At 28.2% G+C, this 16149-nt stretch overlaps 1 protein-coding gene across 3 annotated transcripts; it reads left to right on the top strand.

The window, feature by feature from the left end:
• The first annotated feature begins 1685 nt into the window (after window positions 1-1685).
• Window positions 1686-14552, top strand: LOC112780109 (disease resistance-like protein DSC1). Of its 3 annotated transcripts, none has more exons than XM_025824449.3 (4): window positions 1686-2401; window positions 11271-11467; window positions 11586-11888; window positions 12810-14552. In XM_025824449.3, exons 1-4 carry the CDS (start codon window positions 2263-2265, stop codon window positions 14454-14456), a joined length of 2286 nt encoding a protein of 761 aa, XP_025680234.1. In that variant the 5' UTR covers window positions 1686-2262; the 3' UTR covers window positions 14457-14552. The 3 variants fall into 3 exon arrangements, with proteins under 3 accessions (XP_025680234.1, XP_025680235.1, XP_072082556.1); XM_025824450.3 differs by having other exon boundaries at window positions 1877-2401; window positions 11363-11467; XM_072226455.1 differs by lacking the exon at window positions 1686-2401 and having other exon boundaries at window positions 10428-11467.
• Window positions 14553-16149: the final 1597 nt, after the last annotated feature.

The following is a 16149-nucleotide window of genomic DNA, read 5'->3' as shown; positions in this document are numbered from 1 at the left end:
TAAAAGAGTGTGGCATCCGTTGGATATACACAAACATGGAGAAGGAATCAAGAGGGAGCAGCTTCAAGAGAAACAGGGGTGTTTTTGAGTTAGAAGCCATTGCATCTCCAAATGAAGAAAAGGGGTTCGAATCTGATGATGAAGGGGAAGAACTAGTTCCTCCAGCAAAGAAATTTAAGCATAGCTTAATGGAAGTTGAATCAGTAGAAAACTTGAGTTAATTTTTTAATTAATTGGTTACTATAACTGAGTGTTAAACAAATAAGTTTAATTTAATTTATGCATGCTTTAGCCAAGATATGCTAATAATATTTTCCTCTTTAAACAAAAAAAATGATCTGAAGAAAAAAACTTGAACAACTTTTGCACATTCAATTTGATGGAGGCTCTCTTATTAGCGCAGAGATCAAATTGGGGTACAATGTGTAGTCCATTTACAATTAATTCTTATGAGCAATTTCAGTTTGAAGCTACATATTTTGATTATATTCTCTTTATATAATAACCTAAAATTGGATATTCTAGCTAAGAGTGTATCATGTTAGTATTTTCTTTTTTTTTTTATAAGATAAAGTATGTTTTTTTTATTTCTGATGTCTTTGCATTAAATATAGTCGTGACAACTAATTTTTTAAAAAATTTAATGTTCAGGCTAATACTATTAGTCCATTTCAATTTGATAGTGTGCTCTTCGATTCCATTTTGTTGAGCAGCTTGATTTTAGTTTTAGAAGGGAGTAGATCTAACTCAAATTCATACCCTTAAATAATATGGCAAATCTATTCTCTCTCATAGCAAAAATGTACCTGTAATTTGTGTCCTATAATCAACTTTTTACCGATATAAAAATAGCTTAAATAAAAAACTAAATAATGTATAATTGACCTTAATACCGTTATACAAGAATATCATATAGAATTTTAAAGATTCATGATCTACTTATGTGCAATTAAATTGTGAGAATGTCCGTGGCTAAGATATGTTATGTAGTGGTAAAGATATTTCCCTTAAATTAAGTCACACCAGGTTTATGTCGTAGTAGTGGCTAGTTAGATTAGTGTGTATGAGTGTGTTTGTATGAACAAAAAAAAATGTAATTATTTAAATAAAAATAGTAAAAATATTCTTTTATGAATATGTTTTTTATGAAGATGATTTATTTAAAAATTTAATTTATTTAATTAGTTATATATTTTTATAACATATTAAAATTTAATCATACAATTTATCATTTAAAAGTTAAAAAAATATTTTTATACAAAACATAATTATAAAATCTTAGTTGTAGTATCCAACTAAAAAAAATGGTAAGAATGTCCTTAGCTTTTCAATAACCTACCCAGCACATTGAAAGAGAGATACTATGAGAAAGTATGAGGAGCTAATAGAATATTTGTATAATGTGTACAATGGAGGTTTAGGGAGTATTAAAGATATAACCATTAGTGTTATCTTTTTCCATTCGCGAGAAGATGTTTATTATCCTTAGTACTCGGATGATTATTCTAGATAGTATAAAAGATGTTCATTTAACCAATTATACACTCTCCCTAGCGGGATCCATACTATATACACTGTAGTGATATTTTCATCATTTCGGACCCACACGGAAAAGAAAGAAGAAGCACAATAGCAGATGCACCGAAAGTAAGATGTTTTTTTCTCAGCTGTGTCTGCGAAGTTGCAAGGAAAGCCTCTTGTTTACTTAGTTGACTTCAGTCAAAGAAAGTAGAAACGCGGATCCACGAAAGTAAGATCTGTTAACACTTTCCTTTTGTTTTTCCCTTCATGAGATCACAAGTCATGACCATATAGCAAGAGAGACAAAATACAACACCATTTCTTTCTCTATTAACTCAATTCCCACACCACTCATAACTGATTTACCGTAACTTAACATACACATCATGCCACTTTCCGGTGCTTCTTCTTCTTATTCTCAAGCATCTGTCACTCATCAATACGATGTCTTTATCAGCTTCAGAGGTGAGGACACGCGTAACGGCTTCACCAGCCATCTTCATTCTGCTCTCCGCAGAAATCAGATCGAGACGTTCATAGATTACAGAATCCAGAAAGGAGGGGCCATCTGGAACGAACTTGTTGAGGCCATCAGAGACTCAAACTTGTTTCTTGTTATCTTCTCTGAAAACTATGCTTCCTCAAAGTGGTGCTTGAGAGAGCTGGTGGAGATCATGGAATGCAAGAAGGAGAATGAAAATGTGATTGTGATTCCAGTGTTCTACAGAATACAACCCACACATGTTCGCAAGCAGACCGGAACTTACCACACAGCATTCGCTGAGCACCAGAAATCTTTGGAGCGTAGCGTTGTGCAGCAATGGAGGACTGCACTCTTTGAAGCTTCCAATCTTTCTGGCTTCCATTGCGATCATCACAGGTAAAGGGCCCCAACCTTCTTAAGTTTTAACAACAACATATTCTGAGTTTAACAGAATTGCATAGTCAAATGCTTGAGTAAGATTGTCATAATTCATAAGCCGATAGGGGCAGTGTTATTTTATTTGACTTCAATTTTGAATCAACAAGTGGTAGCTAATGTATATAACAAATACTTGCCTCTGATTATTTTTTTTTAACTTAGTATTTATAATTTTAGTATATAATATTTATAATTATATATTTATGATATTTAATATTATTAAATTCTTTCAATAATAATTAATAAATATATATAAGATAAGATAAATAATAATTAAAAAAGGTGTTTGCTACGGTACGATGATAAATTTATACGTACCGATATATTTAAAATATAGACAAGTAATAATAAGGCCGTGGAATTTATTTTTCACATCAGCATTTAATTTTTTCTTTTTTAAATATATATTATATCACCACTTTTACTAATACACCCTTTTAATTAAATAAAAATAAAAAATATTTTTTATTTAATTTTATAAAAAATCTTAAACATCCTTAATTTATTTGATTAGACAAAAATACCCTTTTAAATTAATCAAATTTTAGAATTCAATCAATCCTAATTTTATAGTTTCAAATAATTTAAACAACAAAACAAAAATATAAAAAAAAAAACTAAAAATCAATCGTTCTTTATCTTCTCTAATTTCCCTAATCATTCGTCCCCTCCATATCAAAAAAAATAAAAAATCAATCATTCTTCATCTTCTCTAATTCTCTTAATCATTCTTGCCCCCCTTCTGAAGCAAAGCATTGAAAGTCCCAAATCAAAATGGCAAAACCTTAGCCCTAGATTCTTTGCCGCCGCTGTCCCCAAGTTCTCAGCACTTCCGCTTCTTCCTATTCCCCTTTCCAGAACCCAGGTAGCTCGACACGTCGTTTTGCATTGCCTTTAGAAGCCAGAATCAAATGCTTAGCTACACTACACAACAACACAATCTTGCAGCCATAGATATTAATCAATTACCTCAGTTACGGGCTCCTTCAAAGTCTTCCTAGTGACGCGAAACCTTATTTCCAACTTCTCCAGTTCCCTCGACAAAACCTTAGAAATGGCAGAGGTGCTCCTCAAATCCTCCTCCAATTTCTCAATCCTCTGCAGCAAGTTCACCTCCAAGCCATCCTTCACCGTCTCCCTACAAACCCTCCTCCATTGCCGTCTCCTGATCCACGCGCCACTCAAACCTCCAAAAATCAGCGCCAAGATTCTCCAGACAGCAGCCTTACTCCCAATCGTGGCCAAAAGCTCCTTCTTCAAACACGCAACCACGGCGACACAGACCGACGCGAACGCAGAAGAAAGTAGGCATGAGAATTCGATGAGAGAAAGGAAGTAGTCGAAATCAAAACTGCCAGCGCCAGCAGCATGTTTGGGGAAAGAGGGAAGAGGAAGAAGCGGAAGCGCTGAGAACCTGGGGACGGCCGCGGCAAAGAACCTAGGGTTAGGATTTTGCTGTTTTGGTTTGGGACTTTTAATGCTTTGCTTCAGAAGGGGCAAGAATGATTAGGGGAATTGGAGAATACGAAGAACGATTGATTTTTTATTTTTTTTGATATGTTTTGCTTTGCTTCAGAGGGAGGGGACGAATGATTAGGGAAATTGGAGAAGACAAAGAATGATTGATTTTTAGTTTTTTTTTATGTTTTTATTTTGTTGTTTAAATTATTTGAAACTATAAAATTAGGATTAATTGAATTCTAAAATTTAATTAATTTAAAAGGATATTTTTGTCTAACCAAATAAAGTAAGGATGTTTAAGACTTTTTATAAAATTAAACAAAAAATATTTTTTATTTTTATTTAATTAAAAGGGTGTATTAGTAAAAGTGGTGATATAATATATATTTAAAAAAAATCAAATGCTGATGTGGAAAATAAATTTCACGTGTCTTATTATTACTTGTCCATATTTTAAATGTATCGATACGTATGAATTTATCATCGTACCATAGCAAACACCTTAAAAAATATAAAATAAGATAATTTAACTTTTAACTATTTTAAATTATTTTTTATTTTCTTTAAATATTTTTTTATTTTCTGTATCAACTACTATTTATAATTGTAATTACGACTTAGATATTCTGACAAGTGAATAAAAAAGTAAATATTCAATCCAATTTCTCTCCATTCTAAAATAGAACAAAATCATTTCTGCAAAAAATAAAAATAAAAATAGACCCATCCCAGTCAGAAACGGATTGGGGGGGGGGGGACGGGGAACCTTGTAACAGTGAATGTGATGCATAAAGTGAAGCTCATCGTGTAATGGTATTAAAGTAAATTAGTTTTACGAATTGGAGTTTGCATAAAATGATTTTGTAAATTTGATTTAGATAAAAAATATGTTTGTGTTAAAGTAATTTATATTTGATAATTTTTGTATTAAAATATATTATAATAAAATAAATATTTTGATTTATACTATTTAAAATTATTTTTAAATAAAAAATTATTAAAATAAATATCAATTTAAATAATTTTTTATATTATTCTATTATTTTAATTTAGATATTTGAATAAATTTTATTAGTTAATTTTATAATAAAATTAATATTTACTTACTAAAATAAAAATAACATATAAAAATAGATCAAATATATTTTTAAATAAAAAATAATATAAATTTTAGATATATATATATATATATATAATATTTAATCAAATATGTTATATTTTTTAAGTATTAATATGAGAAAGTTAATTTAGTATTTTTTTATATGGTACTTTTATTTTAGTACTCTCAATAATCTTATTCTTAATATTATTAAAATTTAACGTTTATGATTTTATTATTATATATGATTAATTTTTTATTTAATTTATTTTTTTAATGGAATCATATTCTATATTATAAAAAAATTATACTAAAACATAGTACACGAGAATTACAATTATAAAAGAAAGTACTACAAATAATAAAAAAATTAAAATTTATTTTGTAGTAATTGAAATAAATTTAAAAGTTTTTGGTGATGTTTTTTATATACTATATTTTTAGTATTTTTAGTACTCTTTTTTAGTATGCTATAATTTTTTACTATTATTATTTACGTTTAATTTTTTGTTTAATTTACTTTACCTAATAGGATCAATAAATCATATTATAAAAACATAATAACAAACATAATACACAAAAATCACAATTATAAGAGTATATAATGTCAAACAAATAGTTGACAAAAAAATAAAATAAATAAATAATAAAAAAATAGAGCTCATATAAATACAAATAACAAGAATTCTATAAATAATATAATAACATGCATAAAGAATAAAGTTGGTAAAAGATAAATAAATGTTTAATATTCATGGCTAAAAGCTCGTTAAGAAAACGTAGAAGTTAGAAATTGTTGCTTCTTGTAAACGTACCAAAATCACTTTGTGTTCATCTAAGAAAATATTTACCAAACCAAAAATTGAAGTTTTCAAAAAATTTAAACGTATTTCTTCCCTTCTAACGTGTTTGTCAAACACATCCTTAATATATTAATATAACACAGTTCAAACTATACTTATGCATTATCATTATTTATTTATTTTTTTATAATTAATTTTTACACCTATTATCATATGAAAAATACCTTAATGTTTATAATAACATTATTTTTTTATTTTATTTGATTGTTACTTCTTCTTTTTTTTTTACTATTTTTCGCTTAATTTTTATAGCTATTATTATATAAAAATAATTTAATATTTATAATAACATTAACATCTAATTAAATGTTAAAAAATTTATATATATCATAGTAAATTGTTTTAAAATTTATTTATTTTTAATTTGTCATGATATTAAAATAATAAAATATTAAATAAATCTATTAAAATAAATATATTTTACATATTTATTCCCGAATATATTTAAAATTCATATAACAAAATTATTAGAAAAATTGATCATATTATTTATCTCATATTTTTTACGATATAAAACATAATAAAAATACAACTTACAATCACTTTAATATTTAATAAAATAAATCAATTAATAAAAGATTTCAAAAATAGATAATTTACATATTTTATTGAATCTAAAATAAAAAAATTATAAAAACAAAAAATGAGGTAACTTTTTTATTTAACAAACACTTATTAATATTTTTTAAAAATTATAATTATATATATTACCAAATATATGATATTATATTTAATTATATAAGATTTTAATTTTTGAATCCTCCTTTACTAAATTTTTGGAACCGTCTTTGGTTTCGGTCTCTGTTCGTATCTGCGAGACATAGCAGCTCATCTGTCATCTTCTCTCATTAAATTTAATCGAAGAGGCCTATATAGCATTTAGCATTGCTGATGTGGACGCTGGATCTCCGTTAAGTGTCATGCTAGCGAATGGACAATGGTCAATAGTCGATTTGTCTCCTTATGAGAAATAGTCAGGGGTTGATTTGTTCCCCTATGGTAATGGTTAGGAGTCGATTTATTCCTCTTTATTCACGAAAAACGACGTCATTTTAAGTGCTGCATTGAACCAAAACCTATGCTATTTGGGATGATTATTCATCTCAGCAAAAACCTCTCATTCCTCTTTCAAATCAAATACGAATTGTAAGACACTAAGAAATTTGCCAAAAGCGGTTGGATTTATTAACGGAATTACCAAAAAATTTGCTGGTAAATTTATTATCGTTGGATTTAGTGGCGGACAAATTTAAATGGTAAAATCTTCACCTAATTACTGCAGACTTAAACCTCTAATTAGCAAATTTTTTGAGGTCGTCACCGTCTTTTCGATAGTAATTTTGGCCTCATAAATTTGTTTTTTCACGCGTTCCTCATCGTTAGATTTATCTCCCGCTAAATCCAACAGAAATATATTATTCATCAATAATTATATTAATTAATACTGGCCCGACGGTAAATCTTGAAGGTCATGGTCATGTGGTGGATAATAAAGTGAAAGAGTTAGAGAAAAGGTTAATTGGATGAGAGAATAAGTTGAAGAAGTATAGAATGAAAATCAGTGAAAGCAAATGTGCCTTAATTTTAAATGTAGTGTTTTTGCATTTTTTTTGTAGGGTTGTGACTTCAACATTCATTTTCCAACTTTAAAGAAAGTATAGATGGATAATAAAGAAACAATTTATCTTTGACAAGTTAACACCTAATGCTAGCATAATATGGATAGCAACATCGTTCTAAGACCAAAAAATAAATAAATAAATTAGAACATTTGTCCCAAAATCTAAAGTATTATATCACCGAGAGGTTTTAAATAAGTAAAGTAAACAGCTGAAAAACAAAATATATGTCCTTAAGACATGTAGCTAATATCCATACTAGCAACGTCTTAGTTATCCAATATCAATTCTTTTTATAGATTTTGGTTTAGTGGAGCATGTGAAATAGCATTGTTTTAATGAATAAAAGAAGATAAATTGACTTTTGACTATTCTCTATATATAAAGAGACAAATCAATGGCTAACCATTATTCATAGGGAGTCAAATTAACCCATGACCATTATTCATTAGTCAATATGGTACTTAATGAAAACTCAACATTTACATCAGCAATGTTAAGTGTCACGTAAGTCCTTTTCATTAAATTTGGTGAGAGAAAATGACGGAATGACCGTCATGTCTCACGATAGATAGAAACAAGATCGAAACAAATTTATTTTTTGATAAAAATCATCTTGTTTTATTTTGAAATGAACAGAAATGGAATTGGATATTTACTCTAAAATTCAGGGTAAGTTTGATTTTAATTTTTTATTGAAAGAGCCATAAATGTTTTTTTTTATTTTTAATTTTATTGATTTACATGCATTACCCTTTTGACCCAACTTCAATATAATAAAAAATGAAAATGCTAAACCCAAAAAAAAAAAAAAAATCTAATAAGATCTTTGGTTGTCTAGAATTCGATCTAACTATAACAATTCCAACAAAGGCTTTATCTTGTGACGTGCTGTGAATATAACACTAAATAATAAGTGTACTAACCAACCAACTTGGGTTGGTCGAGTGGTCAGCTCACTCGTCCGCTTAAGTAAGTGTCGGGAGTTCAAACCTCGTCTTGTGCATGCAGCAACCCATTGGCCAGCGACAGACCCTTAAATGGAGCTCAGATCCGCGACGGATTAGTCCTTAACCTGTCGGGTTGGGGGATACCGTTTGGGTAAACCAAAAAAAAAAAAAAATAAGTGTACTAACCGTTTCAAATAATAAAAATGAGTAAAGTATATCATTTTTATAAAGAATTGTCAAATGTTAAATTTGTTTTTTCAACTATTATTTAAATTGATAAAATTTAATTGTATTGCTAAATTGATTCTATGCCATAAAATGGAATAAAAATATAAATAGTAAAAGAGCAATTAACTGAAAACTTTTTTGTATGCAATAAATAAAATTAGAATTATTAGGAAATTTGGTTTCATCATATTATGAAATTGACTATGTCATATTTAGTATCATTCAATGTATCTGTTGCGAATTCAAATTGGTTAAGTTTTTTTAATGTAATTTCTAGTTTTTCTTATGATCACAAAACTTTCTTAAACTCATATAAATACACTAATCTCTTAGTTACAATTTACGTGAATAAAGGATTATGTATTTTTGTGAATAAAGGATTATGCACATAAATTGCATTTTGTCTATTTCTAGTGTTTGCTCAATTTATGGTATTTATAATTAGTAGCTTCATTTATAACTTCATTCTCAAGTGCATTGTAAATTAACATGTCATTTAAATAGTGATTAAGTATCTAAAAGCATTAAAATTGATTATAAACATATATGACTCATAACACCATTCATTGAATAACATTAATTCATAATATATCAATTCACATAATGGGCTTATCAATGTTCTAGCCAATAAATTTAGATCATAATGAAATAAAATGAAATAGAGATTATAATTAAAATTGAGAGAAAGTACATGATTGTAGTTGACAAGAGTTTGGCTCTAAGTTGCTAACTTGCTACATTGATTCTTCCATTGCTTTCAGTCAGAAACTCTAAATCAACCATCAAATATGTTTGTGTATTTTTTTGGTTCCTTCTTTCTCTTTTTTCTTTCTTGCTTTCTTTTGTGCGACTCCTTTATACTCAAATGATCAGCACATTGGTCATAAAGCTCTATTTTTTATTTGCTTGTCATTCTTTCCATTTTTAACAAAAAAATATTTTAAAGATAGGCTGATTGAAAGAATGATGAGATTTTTCATGAAGGATAAACAACCATGATAAAATAAGTTGGTAAAAAATAGCATGGAGAGAAAGTATATTTTCAGTTTTTTTTTTGGCTTTCTTATACCTAAAAATAAGAAAAGAAATTAAAGTAATGGAATAAAAATATATAAAATAAAATTAAAAACAAGTGCTTTATTAAAAATTCTTTAAAATTAAAACAATTATTTGTAGTAAACATGATGAAAAAATTAACTCTTGTTGAAAAGTTATCATCTTGCCTTATACATAAAATATAATGATTTTACATTGAAATCAGTTATAATTTAAGATACATTCCAGATACTATTAGGAACTATGTGTATCTATTTTTACTTTTAAGTGGGGCTATTTTTCTTTTTAAATAAAATAAATTCTAGTTTTAAATCATAATACACAATTTTATAGTTTTAAATATTTAGTTATGTTTTCACCAATGCTAACAGTAAAATAACACTGAATTTTTTTTTGTATTTTCACTGTTGCTGTCAACAAAAATAGAACGAGTTTTTCTCCTACATTTATACTGTCACTACCAGCAATTTTGTCAATCACTCTCACGTTTTTTTCTTTCCTGGTAGTACAAGCATAAACGTGGGAATTTTTGTTTTTGTTGTTTTTGTTTGCGAAAACACAACTAAATATAAAAATTGATAAATTTCTATATTCCAATTTAAATTGATAAATAAAGAATTTATCTTATTTAAATAAAGAAAAAAGCTCTTTTATCTGATTATGTATTTATTGTTTTATTTCTAATGTAATCTTTACTTGCCATGCTAGGCAAGAAGCTGAGTTGATCGATGAGATTGTGAAAGCAATTTTTCCAAATCTAAATAGCAATTGCTATAGAGATGAACTCAAAAGCCCTTTTATTTGTAACAGAAACTATGCTTCTGTTAAATACTTATTGAAATTCAAGTCTTTTTCATGAGTGCTCCTCAGAATACGAAGGCCATTGTTTCTTAGCCTTTTCAAAAAATTTAGAAGGAAAAGGTCTTAATTACATATGCGCTAAACTTCTTTCGCAATTGTTAAATCAAGATCTTCGTATTGATAATATTCGAGTAATACGCTCTAGTATTATCCGTAAAATCAAACATAGGAAGGTTTTTGTTGTGCTAGATGATGTGACTAATTCACAAATTGCAGCTGATTTAATTCAACTCTTTTGTAATTGCCTGAGTTCTGGTAGTAAAATTATTTTGACAACAAGGGATAAAAATGTGCTTACAAGTGGAGGAGTTGAAGAAATCCATGAAGTGAAGGAAATGAATTTTGAGGACTCTCTTAAACTTTTTAGCCATAATGCCTTTAGTGATTCTCATCTTAAAGAGGATTATTATGAGCTATCAGCAAGAGTCGTAGCAGATTATGCCAAAGGAATACCATTAGCATTAAAAATTTTGGGATCACTTCTTCGGACCAAAGGAAAAAGTGAATGGGATAGTGCATTGAGAAAATTACGAAAGTATCCCAATCCAGATATTCAGCAAGTGTTGAGATTGAGTTATGATGCATTAGATGATGATGAAGAAAACATCTTGTTAGATATCGCGTGCTTTTTTCACGAGCATGAAATGGAGATGGTAACAAGAATATTAAATTCTTGTGGTTTCTTTGCAGACATAGGGATAAAAAGCCTATTGGACAAATCTCTTGTAAGTATTTATTCAAATGGTAGTTGTAAATATATAAAAATGCATAGCTTGATACAGGAAATGTGTTGGAAAATCATTCATGAAGAATATAGCAAAAATGGTGGTCAACAAACAAGATTGTGGAATACCGAAAAAGTCTGCAATATATTCCAGGATGAAAGAGTAAGGGAATCATGCTTTAATGGCTTGGTCTTTAAGAAGAGTGTATGTATATATCAAAATATTGCTCATAGGACTGTGGAATACTAACATTGTATTGCAATGCTTATCAATTTTGCAGGATATTCATGGAGTTGAAAGCATGATTGTGGATATGAATGAAATTACAATAGATCCACTTATAATCATCATTGCATTAAGGAAGATGCCAAAATTAAGGTTACTTGCTTTAAGAGGAAATATTAACATGGATCTTGAATGGAAGAGAGTGCTTATAGAGGGTTTTGAACTTCCTAATGACTTAAGGTATATTGAGTGGAATAAATGTCCACTTAAGTTTGTGCCGTCTATTTGTTGGCCTCAAAAACTTGTTCAGCTTTCCATGCAACATAGCAATGTTAAAAAACTTTGGGATACAGCACAGGTAAAATCATGATTATATTTCTCTTTATACTTTTTTAATACTTTTGTTAGATATTAAAATAAAGATTGATATATTATAGAAATTGGTTAGTATAAAAAGCAAAATTTTGAAAGAATAAAAAATAGAGTAGTTTTGATAAAAGTAATATTAATTATGGAACATTTATTTCAAGATTTATAATTTATAAACTTACTCTATGTAAGATTAATTTATTTCTATATTGTAAAATATTCCTGCATGCTAATTATTTCGTAAAAAGTCATATTCTCATCATTTAATCAAGAGAAATTTTTTTATATAAAATATCACATTAAAATATTTCAGAACATTGAGAATAAACTTTTATTAAAAAAATAACTATAATATCACAGAATAATTAAACAAATTTTGATGAGAGAATAAAGAGTATTTTATAAGAAGAAAATAATAATCAAGTACATGACTTAGATTCAAATGCGATATAAAAGAGATAAATATTAGACCACACCCAATAATTACTTATATATATCCATCATAATTTTTCAAATTAATTAAAAAAATAACATTCACAAAAAAAAATTTAAAACAAAGAATATAATTGGTTCTCAATAGTTTCTTGTCATTTAACATTTTCTTGTTTTGCCATCATATTAATTTACTATAATACTATATGGACAACTAACAAAAATTATATTCTCAATATATATGTATAATTAGTTGTATTGATTAGCTGGAAACACTTTTTTATATAGGTGTAAGAAATAAGAGAAGAAAAAAATTGTTGAAAAATATAGTTAATATTGTCATTTAATATTTGATATTAGATGTATAATAATTTATAAAATTAAAATAAGTGAGAGTGCAACACATTAAACAATAAAATAAGACTTTTTTCCTCCACTAGTTATGTACATGTGTTAACATGTTTGTTGGGATTGACAGAATCTACCAAGTTTGGAGTTTATTGACCTCCAGGACTGCAAACTCTTAATAGAGTGCCCAAATTTAGCAGGTGCCACGAATCTCAAAGAAATATCACTCATTGGCTGTGAAAGTTTACAAGATGTTCATCCATCTATTTTCTCTCTCTCCAAGATTGAAGAACTAAATGTGAACTATTGCACAGCGCTGAAGAGGCTTTGCAGTGATTATTGTTCTCCCTCTCTCCTTCGCTTGCTGGCCACTGGTTGCTCCAATTTGGAAGAGTTCTCAATCTCCATGATGACTCATCATTCCAAGATCGAGTTATGTTTACCATCAACGGCTTTGAGTGAAGTACCATCCACTATTATGCATCTCAAAAATCTTCAATTGTTCGGTTTTAACATCAGTTACTCTCTTCAAAAACTTCCTCTAAACTTTGCCTCCACAATTGCACTCATAGATCCAATAAAACATGAAGACGACACATGCATCATGTTAAGTAGAATATTTCCCACCCCTGCCTTCTTGTCTCTCAAGCAATTAGCTTTCTACAAATGTAAGAGCTTTTCTAAACTCCCAGACAACATTCATGTCTTACTATCATTACAAGAATTAGAACTGCAAAGTTGTCATGTCATTACAAGTTTGCCAAAAAGCATTAAGAATCTTCAACAGCTCAAGAAACTTGTGATCGCTAATTGTGAAATGCTTCAATACGTACCTCCACTTCCCCCATCTATTAAATTCTTTGATGCAGTAAGCTGCAAATCCTTGAAGGAATTCTCAAGTTTAACCAGTGAACCACCCAGAAAACACAATGCATGGTTTGGATTCCATAACTGCACAAAGTTGGATGATGATGCATATGATGCAGTTTTGGAAGACTTGAAATCCAGGATAAAACTTGTGGCAAATAATGATGGATATTGGCATAATGAAGCAAACAATGGTAATATATTCTTCTACTACTATTTACCAAGTAAAGAGAGCATAATTAATGAGTGGTTCCCTGACTACTATTTACCAAGAAAAGAGCGCATAATTAAGGAGTGGTTCCCTGACTACAACTCTAGAGAAGCTTCGATCATTGTTGAAGTTGCTCCAGATCACAAGATTTCTTCTTGTCTTGTTGGCTGCATCTTGATTTCTCAATACCAATCTTGCAAGCTTGTCGAGAAAGAAGTGATATTTGGATGGAAATGCTACCTGGGAAAGGGTTGCAACGAGTGGGAATGGATCGCAACTTCTGGCAATAGAGGACTCTTGACCGGTTATTTTCCCATCAATAAGATTCCATTTGAAATGGTATCAGATCATAAGGTAGTATGGTATGATGGAGAGCGTTCCAACAAGATAACGGAAGCAATCAAAGAGAGAAGAAGAGACACCACTTGTAATCCTATCCTTAAATTTGAGTTCTATGCAAATACAGAAGATAATGAGGAAGTAGGGATAAAGGGGTGTGGGATCCGTTGGATGCATGTCCATGTCAATCATGATGAAGAGATTAGTCCAGATGCCACTCATGAGGGCTATGAATCTGATGAGTTGGAGTTGGAAGATGAATCTGATGGCTTGGAGTTGGAGGACATTGAGGTAATGCTTCTAATACTAATCTCAGTAGTTTTCATACATTATTGTTGTATTGTAAATTGTTTAGTCTAGAGATCCACAACAAGAATTAAATCATTCAAAATTGATTTTGGAATATATATAATGGTAGTAACTGAAAACATAGAGTTGATAAATTAGCTACGTGCTTGAATTTTCTTTTTATTTCTTCTACACAACCTAGCTATAATTTTTTATTGTTTCTCTTACAGAAAGCTTCTTTGCTTCAATTTTATAGATATATATCTTGTAAAAGTCACTACAGGAATTACAAAAATGAAGGTTTACTATGCTCTTTACTAATTATAAATGGACATGTTAACATTTGTTGTTGCACAGCAAGTGTATCACTTTCTCAACAAATTTAAATCACACAAATGATAATAATAAGTTTTTACTAACATAAAAAAAAAAAACTTTAGACCACAGAAAACGTCAAAGCTACCAAACTAATACATCTCACTTTGCAAAAGTTATACTATTCATGAATAGACAAAAATATTCATGATAATTTTTTAATAAAATTATTTTGTATTATATGGTGAGATATTACATGATTCGAATTACGCATAGGGAACTTCGAATTACTCTTATTCAAATTATATGTTGAGCAATTCGAATTCTATACAATACTCTTATGCCCATTCTTGATAGCTCATGAATATTTTTTAATAAATTTATTTAAATTATACCATAAAAAATATTTTATTCTATGCAAAATAATTTAAAAAATGCCTTAAAAGATGTTAGAAGTAATATACTATAAAAATTTGTAATGTCCTAATGACTTAAGACATTAAAGAAATACTCCACATAGTCACTAATAATTTAGAAATTAAAGAAAAAATATTTTTATCATGTATTTACCTAAATCACTAGAATATTACAAACTTTTATAGTACTCATAACATATTTTAAGCCATTTTTTAAAATTATTTTGTATAGAATAAAATATATTTTTAATTATTTTGTATGGAATAAAATATTTTCTTTCATTTCTAAATTATTATTGACTATGTAGAATATTTTATTTAAAATTTGAGTACATGCATGTATTTACCTAAGTTATTATAACATTACAAATTTTTATAGTATTCCTAACATTTTTTAAGCCATTTTTTTTAAATTGTTTTGCATAGGATAAAATATTTTTTGTAGTATAATTTTAAAAAAATTATTAAAAAAATTTATTAAAAAATATTCATGAACTATTAAAAATGGACAGAAAAGTATTGTATGGAATTCGAATTGATAGCTCATTAATATTTTAAAGAAGTCTCGTAATTAAATATTTTGTTAGCTTTTTTTAACATATGAAATAAAAAAAATATTTTTTTAATTTTTAAATTATTAATTTTTTTAATAAATTTTTTAATAAATTTTTTTAATAAATTATTAATTTTTTAACAACATAATTCGAATTATACCATGAATTACTGTGTGTGTAATTCGAACCAAGCTGGTTCGAATTAGTGTGTGCGTGTGTTTGTGTGTAATTCGAACCAAGCTGGTTCGAATTATGTGTGTGCATGTGTTTGTATATAATTCGAACTAAGCTGGTTCGAATTATGTAGAGATGTAGTTCGAACCAAGCTGGTTCGAATTACATAAAAATAGCTTCTGGCTTATTGCTGAAACGATTTTCAGTTTGGCGTATTTACGTTGCACTATTTTTGGCTTGGCTTATTAAGGTTTTTTACCCTATATTTTTTATCTACAAGACATCATATTCACATTGAATATATTT

Source organism: Arachis hypogaea, chromosome 19 (genome assembly GCF_003086295.3).
Source record: "Arachis hypogaea cultivar Tifrunner chromosome 19, arahy.Tifrunner.gnm2.J5K5, whole genome shotgun sequence".
NCBI classification, from domain to species: domain Eukaryota; kingdom Viridiplantae; phylum Streptophyta; class Magnoliopsida; order Fabales; family Fabaceae; genus Arachis; species Arachis hypogaea.
This window is presented reverse-complemented; position numbering and strand designations above follow the sequence as displayed.